Source organism: Taeniopygia guttata, chromosome 2 (genome assembly GCF_048771995.1).
Source record: "Taeniopygia guttata chromosome 2, bTaeGut7.mat, whole genome shotgun sequence".
In the NCBI taxonomy this organism is placed as follows: Eukaryota; Metazoa; Chordata; class Aves; order Passeriformes; family Estrildidae; genus Taeniopygia; species Taeniopygia guttata.
The window spans coordinates 108,710,279-108,727,766 of NC_133026.1; the positions used below are offsets into that span (position 1 = coordinate 108,710,279).

The 17,488-nt window shown below is 38.3% G+C and overlaps 1 protein-coding gene across 4 annotated transcripts in view; it reads right to left on the reverse strand.

Annotated features, from left to right (window-relative positions):
• Positions 1–17,118, reverse strand: part of TRAPPC8 (trafficking protein particle complex subunit 8) — a 51,376-nt gene extending 34,258 nt beyond the window's left edge. The window contains exons 1-9 of one of the 4 annotated variants that reach the window (XM_012572059.5): positions 16,742–17,108; positions 11,366–11,560; positions 8,745–8,828; positions 5,918–6,007; positions 4,447–4,621; positions 3,907–4,060; positions 2,700–2,778; positions 1,369–1,616; positions 270–385 (exon numbers count right to left, since the gene is read on the reverse strand). In XM_012572059.5, the coding sequence (XP_012427513.3) occupies positions 270–385; positions 1,369–1,616; positions 2,700–2,778; positions 3,907–4,060; positions 4,447–4,621; positions 5,918–6,007; positions 8,745–8,828; positions 11,366–11,560; positions 16,742–16,898 (1,298 nt within the window). In that variant the 5' untranslated portion in view covers positions 16,899–17,108. Of the gene's footprint in view, positions 1–269; positions 386–1,368; positions 1,617–2,699; positions 2,779–3,906; positions 4,061–4,446; positions 4,622–5,917; positions 6,008–8,744; positions 8,829–11,365; positions 11,561–16,741 lie in introns of all 4 variants that reach the window. The other 3 variants (XM_012572057.5, XM_012572060.5, XM_012572061.5) reach the window with 3 other exon arrangements.
• Between the last annotated feature and the right edge of the window lie 370 nt (positions 17,119–17,488).

Sequence of the window (17,488 nt, forward strand, 5' to 3'; positions counted from 1 at the left end):
TAATTTAGAAAGATTCATTGTATATAGAGCAGGCAGATGACTCTGCAAAGAGTCTATTTTATCCCCATCTTCTTTAAGTTCTACTCCTCCTTTATTGTACATGTTCAGGCACAGTAATTTTCATGATTTTTCTAACTGAAATCATTCACAACATTGCTGGTTTAGTTCACTTTGCAGAACACCATCAAACAAACACATGCTTTCCCTCCCACCCCTAAAAAGGCTACATTTGCAGTTTAGAACTAAAATTATGGACTGAGATTACTTACAGCAAACCAGAAGTATTCTTGAGCTCATTTATACTTTTCTCTGGAACCTTGCTGCCACTAAACCATTTTTTAGTAGCAAAAAACAGTGATCGGCTCAAGCCTTTCCTGGATATTAACTGGAGGAAGACACTGAATTAGAGCACTACTTTGCAAGAGATATAAGTTAAACTAATATAAAAAGCCAAGCTTTGTTATGGCTTCCTGAATTGATTTTCTTCCATAAAACAGAAAGAAATAAAAGGAGTAAAATAACTAAGAACACACTTTCTTAGAATTAATCTCTGCACAGACAGAAGTTCATATATTTATATGCATATATTCATAATTCATATGTTTATTTTATCTCAGACAGTTGGGGTTCACTATTCTTTCTGTAAACTACAAAAACATCCATCTTAAGACCTTGAACATTTGATATATCTGTTTAAAAACAAAATTCTAAATAATTTAGAATACCTAATTTTGGGTAGTCCAACCTAACATCTATACTATTTGTAAAATAAAGTACTTCACTGTGATGCAAAAACTTTAATGCATGACCTTGACTGAATATGGGCATGATATTAATCCCATTTCCAAAAAGTCCTAGTTTGAGAGAAGCATATTCAGCTGCAAAAACTGCTAAAATCAACAGAATTATACATTTCAGGATGTCCCTGCATTTCTTCCCTGTAAGTAGCAACTGAAGGATACAGGTTTTTTTGCAGACGATTATTGATTAAACAAATTTCTTAAATTTACTTGTGTATTCTGATGTTGAAACACCAAGTCTATTTTGTTCCCCATGCCAGAATCATCCAAAAGCATAGAATGTTAAGATTCAACAGATTTCTCTGGAAACAGTTCACATAGGCTTTCACCAAGAAGCCACTTTGCACTGGAGTTGTTGATACAAAATAGTTCTTGTTTTTTTTTAAAGACAAATTAAGGAATAATAAGAAAACTTCAGTTATTTCTCTTAAATCTACTAACAATTTTCAGCAAGACTGTTGAATTGTTAGATACAGAAGGAAGTAATACTGTCAAAACAGATTTCTGGATATCTGTATTTATACCCCAACCATTTTTCCTTATTATAGCACAAAGTGTTTAAACTGACCTGATCATTGAGCTGTCTAATTGTTTTTTCTATGTGTGGTAGAAGCCCCCGAAATGTGAATTCCTGTATGAACTGCCTAATTCGATCATGATCTGTGAGAGTTAAGCAAGCACCATGAGGTGTCCCAGAATTTGACTTCTTTGAGTCTTGAACTGATGTAGAAGCCTTCATGTAATCAGTGCTATCCAAACTGCCACTGGGATGATCCAGTTGAAGGGGGTGAGTCTTAAAGTTATTTGACAAGCCGTCTGTTGAAAGATTGAAATAAAAGCTCCAGTAAGTATAAAGCTACTTAAATATTTTGGGTTTTAGAGGTCATTTTTACTAACCGACTTCAAAGCTTTCCTTACTCAGAACTCTGGAAAGCAAAGCAATCCACCAACTGTTTTGCACTGCAGATCAATGCTGAGCAGACAGCAGCAGAGCACTGAGTATGGCATCATTCCTGCAATTCTCAGAAAGTTCAGGGAATCTCAAGAATTACAACATGACTAAATATGTACACTGTAGGTTCCCAACTACAGTGCAAAAAAATCTTCCAGTATGCTGACTAATATTAACAACTTTGAAGGAAAACTTAGGAAACATTAAAATCAAAATAAACTATTCATCAAAGTTGGGATTGCAGCAATTACCACAACTGCTCCATTGGGAGCTCCATTCTCTTTTTTTCTGCTTATGTTTTAAGGTTAAAAAAAAAAAAGCCAAAAAACAAAACAAACTTAATTTTCCATGTCCTTCCAAGCAATTATGACATATAACAATTTCCTCAAAGTCCTTTTTGTTCAATAAGAAGGGCTACTGTCTACTATTGCATTTAGCTCTCTGAAATAGACTGAGACACTGCTTCACTCTAAGACTTAAGCAGTTCTCTTATTTATAAGAAAATCAGCTTGCCCTATCTGGCACCAAGCAAAGCTGAGCTGTGAAAGCAAATCCTCAATGGATTTTACTCACTAAATGTAATCCTGAGTTTGTAAAGTTCCACTGGCAGCTCCCAGACTACATCTGGGCTGCAAGGGCTTAAAAGATGGCAACTATAGGGTCTCCCACCCATTGTAAAAAATTATTTTTACAAATTACCAGAGTTTGCAGACAATATGCTTAGACTTACAAAACATGAGCTAAATACATCATTAACCATCTCATTAAGGAGATATCAACAATCCAGTAGGTCAGTACCACAGCATTTTTCTTTGAGGACACTTAGAGCATTTAAAAAACCATTACTCTGAGTTGCCTAACAGACCATCTAATTAAATACTGTTCAAGACAAAAGACAGTTGTGTAAATGCTGTAAGATCAAGGTTTTCATAAAGTTACAAAAATACCTTTAATTTCACTGTCTATGCCATCTGATATCAAGTGATCAGTATTCTTGTTTGAAACAGTGTAATCTTCATAGGAATCCTGCCAGAAAAGAGGGGGAAAGAAGTCAGAACTTTCAGACTACTCAACCACACAGAAAAGTCATTAAACAGCAGTTGTCAACTTCAATAAGTTAACTGAATTACTATAGCAGCATGTTTGTTCATATGTATTAACTTCTCTAAGTAGTTTGAGGCTTTAAGAAACTGTTTTATTTTAAAGACAAAAGTTATATTCACCAAATGAAGCAAGTACCTTCTAACTTGCTCAGTTGGCTTCCCTGTCAACCAAAGTAACTCCAGCTCTTGCACACCAATGCCTACAGCAGCAAAAATATATTCACTAAAGCAGTTCCTGAATAAGCTCACACAAAGATTTATATTACACAATCAACACGGTACAGAAAAAGAGAAAAATATCTCATTAGTTGGTGGACTACAACTCACTGGTCCTCTTAGTTTACAGAATAGGGAATGTTTTGACTTTTCAGTAGCAGCTGATGCTGAAAATGGCTACCTAGAACAGGCAGCTACATTTGGTAAAGAAATACGATTCCAGAAACCTTTTAATCATAAGGAGTTATAATCACAAGTCAGTCAAAAGCAAACTCAAAAAAGAGTATTTTTGGTTCTAAAGCAAAAAATACAGATATTTATGGCAAACTCAAAACACACTATCCCTTGCACTCTTAGCAGATGACAGACCAGACTAGACCACAAGAAGTTATCACAAAAACCACACATACTCCCACAAAACAACACACCCAGACTATTTAACGGAGCACAGAAGACCCAGGTCAAATATTTAAGACTGAGAAAGACAAATAAAAATGAAGGTAGAAAGTCACTATGAACAGGACACTTCTGAGGTTACTTCCTCTTACAGTTCTTATTATTTCTTATTTATTGTCTATTATTTCTGTGCTCCTGTCAGTCTATTTTACGCAGTATAGTATTTTAGTGCTCCTTACTGTCAAGTTAAGTAGCACAGAGGACAGTTCCTACTGAGGACTCATCTTATGCCCTCAGAAAAAGCCACATTTGTGTCAGAAGTGTCTGGACTGCCTACTCATTCTGTAGAAGCACATACATAACACTCATGTGAAACTTAATGCAACTAAAAAGGACTTTCCTAAGCACGGTAAAATCTGGTTTTAGAATACTGTAATACCTGGTTCTGGATAGTGTTTTTCTGAAGGTACTGACTCCAAGGATCTGGTATCTGTTCGTCTGCTCCTCTGTTCGACACCCGAGAATTTATTTTCAGCAAATAGCAACCCTGAGTTCCATATCTCTGTTTCATCTCTTCATAAATGGAGTCAGCTCTGAAACAGTAAAACAACATTTATCCTGCCTTGATATCAAACTGACTTTAGAGCATATACTGCAACAAACTATTTTAGACTATTATCCATAGTGCTTAAAAGGAAAATTTTTAAAACAATCTGTTATGCAAGAGTAAAATTGAAAATCTTTGAGAATTAGTCCAGAAAGCTACCAAAGAAAGCACCTACCCCAAAAGCTGGGACTGATTAACTTAATTTTACATGAACACAAGAAGATGGTCTAAAAATAATATTTTCAAACATCTGCCTTGATAATAGCGCACTGGCTAATGGATCCTGTTGCATGTCCAAGCTCAACAGAATCTATCAACACAAACATTTGGTCAAAGAGCTCAGTGTAAGCTCACTGAAGTCAGATGACCCACCTCTGTTCTTCTCCTGTGCTTACATCATGCAGTAACACATAATATTTAAGTGTGTTTGGTATAAACCACTTGGGATACGAGTATTCACTACTGTGCTGAATCCGATGTTGTTCTTGGGACAGCTTCAGGAACTGCTCCACAGGGTCAGGTTCACTAGAAGAAACTACCAGCATACCTGAATTCATTAAGGACATATACCCAAAGAATACAAGGACAACCACTGACAATAAAATAGGAAGTGTATAAAATAGAATACATGAGTACAATACTTAGGCATGTAAAACATGCTACCACGAAAATACATGCGATTAGAATTTGGCCTTATTCTCAAAAAAAACCAATCAGTTAACTAACATCTGTCAAACGAGATGCAACAGGAGTTTGATCCAATTCTGACAGCGAATCTAAGTTTAAGCTGCTACAAAATAGCTAATTTAAGATTTTAGATAGAAACCAGATGTTCATAGCATACATGTACCTGAAATTTATCCCCACTGTATTTTAGCTTTCAACTTCCAAGGAGAGTTGAGGCTTTAAGCTATCACCTGAACAACAGTGATGACCAGCATTCATAAACACAGCAACACCACCCAAGGTAAAAAGCAAAAGCATTCAGATTTTTACTTTACACAATCATTAATAAGCCCACTCTGCAACACCTACTCAACAAATCCAAAGACATTACTTCAGAGAAGCCAAAAAAGTAAAGTTATACTTTAAATGTTACTGAAATTCAGAAGCCAGAAGCAATAATTTTCAAAGTTAATTCTGCACACGTGTGGCCATTATAATACCTTTCCACTATACTGAAATTATAATGTTCAGGACAGAATTAGGAACAGAGTGTCATAAAACCTGCAGAATCATAATTACTGTAAAGCTTAACATCAGCTACATCATGAAACAGTGATTATTTTCAATTTCCCTGTACACAAGCAAATTGGGCCTAAGCTTTGGTAAAAAAAAAAAAAAAAGTGAAAACATTCAGGCATCGTTCCAGTTTTTCCAGACTTTTTTATCCAGCATAGCTCAAAGTTCACCAAATGTCCAAAACATCATCTTCCCAACCTCCACCACTCCATCTACTTACAAAAAGCTATTAAAAAGCAGCAGATGTATCCCAAACACACATTCCTCTGATGAAGTTAAGGGACAGACAAGATACCTAAAGAGCTACAGCAGAAAGTGTCTTAGGATGATGGAGTTTCATTTATAGGTATTACCTTTGAGCTCACTTTGAGACAAAAAGAGTGTGTGGAGAAGGGGAAAAAAACTCAGGCCAAATAGTCACAAAGAAAACCCTGACACTCATATGAAATCAGTCTGTGTAGTCAGACATAGTGGAAAAATATATACACTTCAAATCATAATTGTGAAAGAGGTACTGCAATTACCTCTTTTACTGCAAAATCTCCTACATTAAATTTTGTAACAGCCTTCCCTGGAGGGTTCTATACCATTCAAAGGATACAAGCAACATAGTGGTTTAAGAATTCGTGATCAGATGCAGGCATGGACTGAAGAAAGCATTCTCTGTAAGACTCAAACCAAGGAGTAGTAGCTGAAATACACAATAAAACAGGACAAATTAGACTATTCAGTGAAACTTGTTTACCCATTCACGAAAAGGAAGTATGAAAGACTATACCTGAAAGTGAAGCCAGCAAACTCTGACAAGGTTTGCATGGCAGTGGAGAAGGGGGAATAGTGCAAGGAGAAAGTAATTTAGATGCAACACAAGTAGGAGAAACAGTAACACTTGAATCAAATCCTGTGAAACTGAATAGCAACATAAGCACCACATTGCTCACCACTGCAGGCTCACGCGATTGAGTCCTTGTTTAAACCTATTACTCCTTACCCCCCCTTTAAACACCATACACTTGGCAAAGAAAGAAATAAATTCTTCTAACAGTCATTGAATTTCAGGTTTAGGGATGTAAGAATTGATCAAGAAACAAAACTTATTTTTTAGTATGTAGAGGAGCTAAGGACTACCAAAACCCTATGCTGCCTGTTTTCTAAAAGTGTTGACTTGGCTTGACAGTAGTCCCCTTCCCATGCCTTGCTAAAACAAACAGTTCAGCTGGCAAAGATCCAAGAAGACAAAACCTCAGATCCAAGTTGTGCCATTAATGCCTAACAATTTTAACCTGCAATGTTCAATGCCCTTTTACAATAGGGATTTCATTTTCCTAAGAGTAACAAATCAAGGGAAAGCAAGGATATCTGGGACATCAAAAAAATGTGAATCTAATATTGTCCATTTCTTTCCACTCCAGCTATAGGTCAACAATTATTTATTATTTCTTCTTTTAAGTCTGTTCTATTATATCTTTATTCTCCAACTCCTTTCCCTTAAGTGGGAAACAGACTCCAGAGCAAATCAATCCAGTTTCAATAACCTGATTTCACATTGAAGTAACTGGAATCCAGTGTCATCTCACTTGCAAATCAGAAAACAGTAACTAGTAGAGGAAAAAAAAAAAAAGGTTAAGAAATTCTGAAGGTATTTTCTTTATATTGCCCTAAAAAACCCACATCACTAGACTGCAGTAAATCAAAATAAAATAAGTAAATAAAAATTTCTAATGCTTTGTAAAGCTTTCATGCACCCCCTCATAAAAATCAAACCAAACCACCACTTTGATTTCTTAAGCTAACTTTAGAAAACACATTCATTTTTATGTTGGAACTATCTTGTATAGCATTCATTTAATGCCTTTTGTTTAATCTTATATTGTCAAGCCATCTTAGACTGGCTTCAGACACACAGAAGTCAGATATAGCCACACTTGAATTCAGTCTAGCATTCAGCACATGTCACATTAAAAAAAAGCCTAATAGGAGACAAACTTCCAGCTTTTGATTACAGCCCTTCCAGAAACTGTTCTCTGAGTACTCACTAGGATATAAAAAGCTCTTGGCTTTACTGTGTCCTACATGCAAATATGCCAACTATTTAAATTAAGGAAAACACAGCTTGTTGTTATTAAAAGCAAGCCATAAGAAAGTGACTCATAAGCATTTTTTTCACAAGTATAACAAGCAGTGCAGTAAATCTGGTTCAAAGTAAACACTGTTAAACAACCTAAGGCAAAAAATTTTCATTCTGTTTCACAGCCGAATCACAGCAAAATAAAAAACTCACCTGTTTTTTAAAATCTGAGTTACAAACAGGGAAGTACTACGTTGTTTTGTGGATCGGTTCCCCTACCCTCTTTTTTCATTAGGCCTACTTAAAAACCTTGGAAGCGGCCTTAAAGGCAACGGGCTTCCCTCTACACAGCAACATTTACAGGATTCACCTGAGCATTTTACAGGGCTGTAATCACTTATTGTAGGTACTAAATAAACACACATCATACTCAAAACAAAAGCAGTGGTTGAAAAAAATTTCACAACTGTAACATCTCATAACGCATTACAGCAGTTCAGACCATCACTGTCATTCAGGTACCAAGATCCATACACTTTGCATTTTTCCAGTATGCTGGAACAGAACTGAAGTTTTGGCAAACTTGTTAACATGTTCAGAACTTATTAAGAAAAAAAAAGTAATATTTCTACATAACAGCTTAAGAATGGAAAGTCTGCTGAATGAAGTTTTGTACCCTTTAGGCATTTAGCAAGATCTGAACAGATACTACTGAAAGGATAGCTATTTTTAACCAAAGGCATAAACTATATTAAATATCTAAAAATGAAAAACATCAAAACCTGGTTTTACAGACCACAATGCAGAGCCTTGAGCAGTCAATAACCAGTGTGGTTTGGTAGCAATAAGTCTCATAAACTACATAAAAATGTAGTAGAAAGCTTCTTCTTTTCTTAAGGATCATACTCCAGAAAGAATGTCAATATAGCAGACATATGTGCTCTAAGTACAGCCAGCAGTTGAGTTCCAACTTAAAAAGTGTTACCATCCCCTGAGAAAGAAGCTCCCCAGAGAAACAGAAAGTACATTTGAAATACAGCACAGTGACAGTATATAGTTCTATAGGATCAAACAGTCCAGTGTTTGTAACAGCATCAGGTAATTTACCACCACCACCCTTACTGATTGTATGGAAAGACCAAATGATTTTGATTAACAAGAGTAGAAATGTGATTAAAAGAAAAATTAAAACAACCACCACCAACGATTTTTCAGTTAGGGGGAAAAAAATGGAGGAATACACATCTACATCTGGAAAAGTGCTGAACAGTTGTCGCAGATGGTAAGGAAAGGTGGATGGGGCACATGGAAAAGGAGTAAAGGGCAATTTGGCAAATCGGCACCAACCACAAAAAAATACCTGAATAAAACGTGGATGTGTTCAATTCCATCAGTGTCTCTTTCCAATTACTGTACCAAGGAACACTAGCTTTAACTGAGCGATCTGATAGAAAAAACATGATATTATTATACTAAAAAGGGTCAGATGCAAACACACTCTTGGCTTTCATACTCTGGTAGCATGAAGTAGAAAAAATCTACACCATGCAGGCCCATGAGAGGCACTGAAGAGATCTGACTCCAGCTAACCTTAATCATAAATATTTCAGGCTTCTCAACATTTGACAGTATGCTTTAATGGAAATCAATATTAATTTCTAGTTCAGCCCCTATTCTAGGCTTGAACACAAATGGAAATTCTATCAAGAAGCAAAGATTTAAGTTAGATACTCTAAGGAACTAATTTGTGAGATTTCCAAGCCTATAGTACTAGTTAAAAGTACCTGAATACATTAGCTGCTGAAAGTGGTTGCCCCAACATTCTCTTTCATCTCAAACATATTCCACCAATGCCTCATGCCAGCACTTATATCATGCAGCCCTGAACAAACATAGTCAGGGAACTGGTCTAGTAGAAAAAATTCTTTCCTACTCTCAAATAATTTAGTTCTTTAGTGGGAACATTTTTCTTCACCTTCTACATGCACCAGTATATAGGAGAAGCAGGCATGGCTGAATATGAGCAAATTTTCAGCAACCAAATTAGTCTCCCAGCACTAGATTATGGAACTATAAGAATATTAAACAAAACTGTAACAAAGAAGGATTACAAACAAATCAATACAACATAGCAGTTCCAAAACTTTTATCAAAGAAGGAACAGGATTACGACCCCAGTGCCAGAAACATCATAACTCAGCTTCTTAAACAGTGTTTATCTTTCTTCAAAACAGACTGCACTTGATCACTATTAAAATTAAGGAAATATATTTTAATATCATTATCTTAGAAAACTAATTCACTCCCAAAAAAAGAACAAATTAAGAACTAATGAGAGCATGTCCCATTTACAATTATTATGTTCTGCTGTCAGGAATGAATGCATCCCTTGGTTTGAATAAAATGCTCTAAGAAAGTTGAAAAAAAAATACCCTAAATGTCTTAGTAAATACTCATATCCATCTAAGCATAACAAAACCCTACTTCATACTTCTTCATATTCTCTTACACCGTAATAGGATACAAACTCCTCCCTCAACAGCATGCAGTGTTTTGTGAAACAGGTTTCCACTAAAAGACAAAGCTGGTGAATTTATCCTTCTGTGTGATCTTAAACAGCTTATACACCTCTCCTCCTGTCATATAAGCATATAGCCAGTCTGAATGGAAATAGGAACCTAATCACTGAGAGACCAAAGATAGTCAAACATTGTTATTTGTACATCTGAGGCTCCCGCAGCAAATATGGAAAACAAAAGGAGAGATATTTGCTTCTATAACTACAAAGCATTGCTTAATATAGCCACTATTTTTCTTCTCTTCTTTCAATACCTCACTTCTAAAATATGGTCACTAGAAACCTTATGGAAAAGTCTCCTCACCAAAACCAATCTGCTTTCTCAGGGTCTTTCCACCTCTAGAATTGCAGCAAACTTTCGATCAAAAAAAAAAATTTCATAGCAAATGGCAATTCATCAATGTGATCTATAAACACAGGCACAGAAATTGAAAAAATATGTGGGATTTTCAACAAATGTCAAAAACAAGAGGTTTCCAGGCTCAGGTCTTTTGCTTTAAAACCAACATGGGACATCAAGTTGAAGATGTATCTTGTGAATTAGGTATCCAAGACATAAGAATTATGCCATTTTTCCATCATCAACATAAAAAAAATCTACTACAGAAACATCAGTCCATTGCTATAGCGGAGCCAAACTCTTCATTGCAGGCTAAACTTTAAAAACAATAAATTACGCATGTTTAAATAGGGCAGTGCATACATGCTTTGAACTAAGTACATGCTCAGAGGCTTTAATGGATTAGGGTCTTAACTGGGAGGAGTTCAATCTTCTCAGATACTAAGATCTGGTCTCATTTAGCATTATTTACAATGCTTCATCCCTTGGAGATCTGAGAAAAAACATCTTTGGAATAATCTAGTCATTTTGACAGTGAAATATGAAGCACAAGTTCCACAGAAGGAAAAAAAAAAAAATACAAGGAATCAAAGGAGTCACACACCTTTCCTCACAGTCCTTTCTCCTTAAACATTTTATGAATTTATCATAAAAAATAGAGGAAGCTAGGATAACTAACTTCAAGATAAAACTGCACATTAATATCAACACTGTAAGTCCTAACATTTATTCAGCCAAGTGCAACAAGTCACTGTATCAGTTTTGTAACAAGAAAATTACACAACTAAAGCATCGCTAATGGCTACATTAAAATAATGATTTAACAGAAGTTGAAAAGAACTACAACACCAGGAAAATTAAAATTATTAATTCAGTTCAACCATTCTTTCAGCATTCTATAAAGCCAAAACTATTCGTTAAATCCAAAGTTTCAGTAAAAACAATGTCTCAAAATAGATAAACTCTGAATAATTTTAGTACGTGCCATGAAGCTGAACTGAAGGCTAGAAACTTCTCAGGCAACTCCAGTTTACATTATGAAAAATACAATACCATTACATACCACTGATGTTGAGATCATAATCTCCAGCCGTGATCACATTAGCTACCAGTCCTTCAGCAGGCTGGCTGACAGACACAACATCATGCAAAAGTTTCCGAATGGCACCGGGCTGAGGTGGGTGAGTAATGATGTTGTTGACAGCGATCTTCAAATTTTTAATGATGTGAAGCTGATTATTAGGATCTCTCATGTGAACTAAAAACGAAAAAGAAGAGGATTTGTTGAGGAGTATAACAGACAGTTAAAAGAGTTGTCGTAAATTAAGTCTTTTTCCAACACATCTTTTCTTTAAAGATTGCTCCACTAAACTTCTCCATCACCAACTTTAGATCACAGTCCACAGTACTTGACTACCAAAAATGGAGGGGAGGAAGGTAGTAACAAAAAATTACTTGATGTTCAACATTAGGCTCATCTAGGCAAACTGATTAACGAACAGTATAGGATCTTAGCTGGTAAGAATATCCACTCCACCTAACATAGTATGTGCACATCCTACACTGATGCACTCCCTTCCTTGTGGAGCATATCAACTTTCATGAAAAAGCCGTAAGAATCAGGTATGGATTTCACACAACACATCATGTTTCAAGGAATCAGCATTTTCCAAGAAATCCCACACACACAAATAAATAGCATTTAAGAAACTTGACCGGGATAACATAGTATTCATTCATCCAAAATTAACACATCCTAAAAGACAAGCTGAGAGAGGTGGGGTTGCTCATCCTGCAGAAGGGGGAAGACCCTAGAGCAGTCTTCCAGTACCTATAGGGGGCTTTCAAGAGAGCCGCAGAGGTACAAGGGCATGTAGTGACAGGACAGGGGGGAATGGCTTAAAACTGAAAGAAGGCAGATTTAGATCAGATATTGGGAAGAAATTCTCTACTGTGAGGATGGTCAGGCATTGGAACAGGTTGCCCAAAAAAGCTGTGATGCCCCAACACTGTAACAGTTAAGGCTTGGCTGGACAGGGATGTGAGCAACCTGGTCTAATGGAAAGCAACCCTAACCACAGCAGGGTAAACTTAGAACGAGATGTTCTTGAAGGTCCCTTTAGACCTAAACCATTCTATGATTTTTAACACTATAGCTCTCTTCATAGAAGCTTTGTGAAAATTCCTCCCTAAAGCCATCTGTTTTTAAAAAACTGATCACAACATTTTCAACACTTGTAACCATTCTGGAGCCTACTGTGATTTTTTATATAATTTCACCCTACTTCAAACCACAACCACCATCAAGCAAGCCAGACTGTGAGTGCAGGCAGGACACACTGACTACGGCTGCCTAAGCCACCTGGTGCTACCACATGCCACACAGCACAGCCCGACTCCTCTGCATGTTATTTTCACAAATCCCTGTATAATATATAAAAGGTAGCACAAAGGAAAATTCTTGCTGTTTTCTTCATCTTTCAACTAACTACAGGATTCACACCATAAAGGTCTGAAATTGAGTATTCAATCTTCTCCAGCCTGGAAAGCACTCCACACCTTTTCCACAAGTCTCTTCAGAACTAACAAGTGCACAGCTAAAGTCAGATCACATTAGATGTGTTACAATCAATCTTAAATGTTAAAACAGATTTCTAACATCATTCAGATCTTGACTGGTGTAGTTCTATGTTCCTCAATAACATATTCACTCCCTTACCCAGCACTCAAGCTCATGGGAAAACACAGTAAAGCAGCTTAAAAACCTCGTCCTGCCAAAAACAACCCAAAAATGTGTGGGTTTTTCCAGCTCTAAGTTTCAGATTGAACTTGTACATCATAAGGCTTTATCAACACCAGAAAAGGCAGTTGTGCTGGCTAAACTTTACTTATTTGAGTTCATCATTTCTATCAGAAAGCTGAAGCAGTTGTTTTGGATGGGGCTTTTTTCATCTTATCCCATTGGTAAATTATCAACCATATTTTGAAATTATCAAATGTAAAGGAAGTGGCAGGAACAAACAACAAGGAAACTAGTTTGCCTTCACCAGCACAGCTGTAACACTGCAATTCATCCTTGCTCTCTGTCCGAAATGTAACAGCCATTTCTATACAGAACACAGATGACAACTCTGACACTTGTTAAATGTTAAGGACTGAAATAACAGACATACTTGAAACTCCAAAAAGTGCTTGTTTTAATCCAAAAAAAGAGACATGTCTAGTGTTATACATTTCCTTCAAATGCTTATAAGATCATTTCAAAAAGTACTTTCCCAAAAGTGGAAGCAGTATAATGTATTAGAACAGTATCTTTCTCATCAAAAGTTGAAGACAATCAGATGCTAAGATACACATGAACAAGGAATTCCTAACATCACACTAAGCTCGGATAAGCACAGTGTTCCCATTATACTTCCTTACATCTTGCACATATTTAAGGCTTAAAATTAGATAAAATTATCAGAAGCTCTCTTTTTTTTTAAGGTCAAACACTTTGATTTAAGAGCAACCAGTGATATCTTAAAGTGATGCTTGCTAATTGACATGTGCACTGTAATCTTCCTTCCCACAGAGACAGCATTAGTTCATAGAGTATTTTTAAAGAATCTTAAAAACAGGATCTTATTTTAAAGGAAACCTACCTATATACACAATATATGCCTATCAATATATACAATACTTACACTTGTTAAACCAGGCATTAGTTGTAACTAACAACAAAACGGTTAAGAAAGCCACTCTGAGAATAAATATGAAGGTATAAAATCCTCAGTATACTTCTGGTTTCCTTTATTAAAGGAAGTTGAAAGTTTGGGAAGGGTTTTGGTTTTGCTCTCCTCTGATGAGTAGACTAAATACTGATTTGTGCAAAGGATGATCCCACTGCACCTAGGGGTTCTACTTGCAGTTAGATAGAATCTGGCCTCCTTGGATTGAGCAACCGCAACAGTGTGTGATTTTACACCACCTGAAGGATTACACTGTGTTCTGGTCCTTCACAGTAGAGAGCTCAGCTCTCTACTGATAAATTCCTGTTTATCAGAATTGTTTTGCACATGTATCAGTAGATTGATTTCCTACTTGCACTGCTTCTCTAAGCAAGGCTGATGAACACACAGCCTTCAGCTGGTTCATAACCTACCTAATTCCTAATTTCAGACAAAAATTAAACAGGACAGGACAAAAATCAGTCCTGTATTGCAACAGGATTCTAAAAACACAGTAGCAAATCCATGACTTAGCTTTTCAAATTAAAGAATCCAAGAAGCAATGCATGTACTTTCAATTTCTGCATAAGTAAGGGACAGCTTATTTCTAAAGGGATGAACTACTAATCAATCCAATTTTATGTTACAAATTCAATGAAATAGCCACTAAGTGAAGAGAGACAGATTAATTTAAAATGGGCAGCATTTCACATCCCCTTAAGAAAAATTGTGCTTAGAAAGGAAGACATCAATACAGAATTACAGAATCACAGAACTGTTATAGTTGGAAGGGATTACTGGAGATCATCTACTCCAGCCTTCCCACCAAGCCAGGATCACCTCGAGCAGGTAACAGGAACTGTCCGGGTATGTTTGGAATGCCTCCGGAGAGGGAAACTCTACAATCTCCCTAGGCAGCTGTTCCAGTGTTCTGCCACCCACAATGGAAAGAAGTTTTGCCTCATGTTGAAGCAGAACTTCTTATATTTTAGCTTATGGCCATTGCTCCTCACAGAATCCCAGAATAGTTACCACAATATCATAACCATACATAATATGAGAAAAATATTATAACCATAAGCAGTAAAACACAGAGCATGTCATGTACTCACATTGTGCTTATACCTCATACCTCAATCAGATCATTTAGTCATGCCTTTCTTCCTCTCTGTCCTTACCCTCACACACGCTGCTTCCAACACAAAAACTTACAGTCAGCATGCAATAACATTTTTTTCCAAGAAGTAGGAAGAGGAATTCACTCTTGGAGTAAGGAACTGGAGCCAGGCTTGTGGCCTGCTGGATCAGAATACACACAAACTAGTGCAGCAACAAAACTCACTGTGACAAGTTTCACTCAGGGAACACGGAGGATAATTCAGGTTTGCAAGTTCCTTAACTGTCACAATAACTGGACCAAAATAGTTGCAACTAAGTAAATAACCCTTCCAAGTGGATGCTACATTTTGAATATTCTGCCTGGTTTTGTTTGCTAGATGCATTTTGAGAACCTTTCACTAAAAGAAAGAGATAATTAACCTCAGAGCTCTAAACATGCGAGCATCTGCATTTATTATTCTTATCTCTGCTGCATTCTAACATAGTTCATAAGCATTGTTAAACAAAATGAAAAACATTTATGAACAAGTTACAGTTGATAAGTCACTAAGATTCACCTGAAAATTAAGGCAGATTTTTAACACAAAGTAGCTTTTAAGCTGTTGCCATTTTTTAAGAGAGAAATGCAAAAATCTAACGAGAATGACAGTACAAGCTTCATTTTCTTGCACTCTTTCCTCAGGACATGACATGCTGAGGCTGCAGTCTGAGCTACATGTCTGTCAGGTCCAAATCTGACAAATGTCATTGCATCATTATTCTGACAAGCAGTTCTCTGCAAACTGCTGTCCTGCACACAACTGTAATGGGCAGCAGCTTGAAATACATAGCTTCCCTAAATTACAAGCAAACAAATTCCTGATAGTAAGTTAAAAAGCATCACAGCTAAAATCTCTGTTGTTTTGCTTAAGTGGACAATCTTAAAAAAAGTTTTCCTGCTGCTTCACGTGGTCATTTTGCCACATAAGCAGTTCAATTCCCACTTCTTCTTTGCACAGGTCTTACTCACAGAAACGTCAACAAAAGAAAACAAACAAACAAAAAAAACCCACAAAAAAAAAAAAAAGCATATAGGATCAAGCTACAGGCAAGAGAAAGGAAAGCCCTGCAACTGAAATTACGATTAATGTTTCTGAAAGACTAGCCGTACTTTCAACACCTGGCTACGCCAAGTGTGAAATCCTGTGGAGTCTACAGCAGGAGTCAGGTACGAGTACTAGGGAGGAAACAGCAAAGTGGTTTTAATGGAAGACAAAAATCCGACTGGAAGAGCTGAATTTATAGACACCTTCCTCTTCAGCCGTGGGATGTCTCCAGGAGAAGCCAAACTTCCCCGGTTCCGCAGACCGAATGAAACTAAGCTGACTTACCAGCTGTCATCTGCGACAACCCCGGCAAACGCGAGTCTCCGCCAAGCCTGCCACGGCTCCCGGGGACACCCACCCGGGCGGCCGCCGTCACGGCGCCGGGAAAGGGAGTCGGGCCCGTCCCGCCGGGCAGTCCCGGCGGGCACAGCCCCGGCGGGACCCCCGGAGGCCGCGGGCGGAAGGGAGCGGCGGCGCCACCTCCCCCGCCCCGTGTAAACAACACGCTCCGCTCCCGGCACCGACCTTCCGAGGTGAGGCGGCAGAAGGGCCTGACCAGCTCGGCGAAGCTGAGGTTGTTCCTGCGGGTGAGCCGCTCCGCCTCCTCGCTGCACAGCGCGGCCACCAAGGGCACGAACGAGTCCTGGATGAACTCCTGCACCGACTGCACGCACTGGGCCATGGCCGCCGCTCGGGGCCGCCCGAGACGGCCCCGCCACCTTTCTCCGCAATTCTCCGGATTATTCCCTCCCTCCTTCCTTCCTTCGTTCCCTGGCCGCTGCCTGTCCGCGGCTCCCGCCCGGGCCCCGCTCAACGCCCGCCCAGCGCCGCCATGTTGCGCCTCAGCCGAGCCCCTCGGGGAGCGCCCGCTCCCGGCGGCCCCCGCGCCCGCTCATGTGATTGGCCAAAGGGGCGGCGCCGGGCCGGGAGGGGGAGGCGACGGTGGCCGGCCGGAGGGGGGGAGTGTTGGGCTGTGTGCTCCCCCCCCCCCCGGAGCGGGCAGTTGGTGCGGTCCGGGCGGGCGGGGCCGTGGCATGCTCCTGGGGATTCCTGGCGCCGGGAAGCGGGTTTGGCCGCCGGCGGGAAAAATAGAGCTGTGGGATTTATTAAAAAAAAAAAAAAAACCAAAAAAAAAAACCACCCCAAAAAACTCCCACAAACAATAAGGCCAAAAATGGCAACAAAAAGCGCCCAATTTACCCCAAAACAAGAAAAGTAGGGGGGAAAAAAACAAAAAAAGCGCCAAAATACCGACGAAATAAATCAAAACAA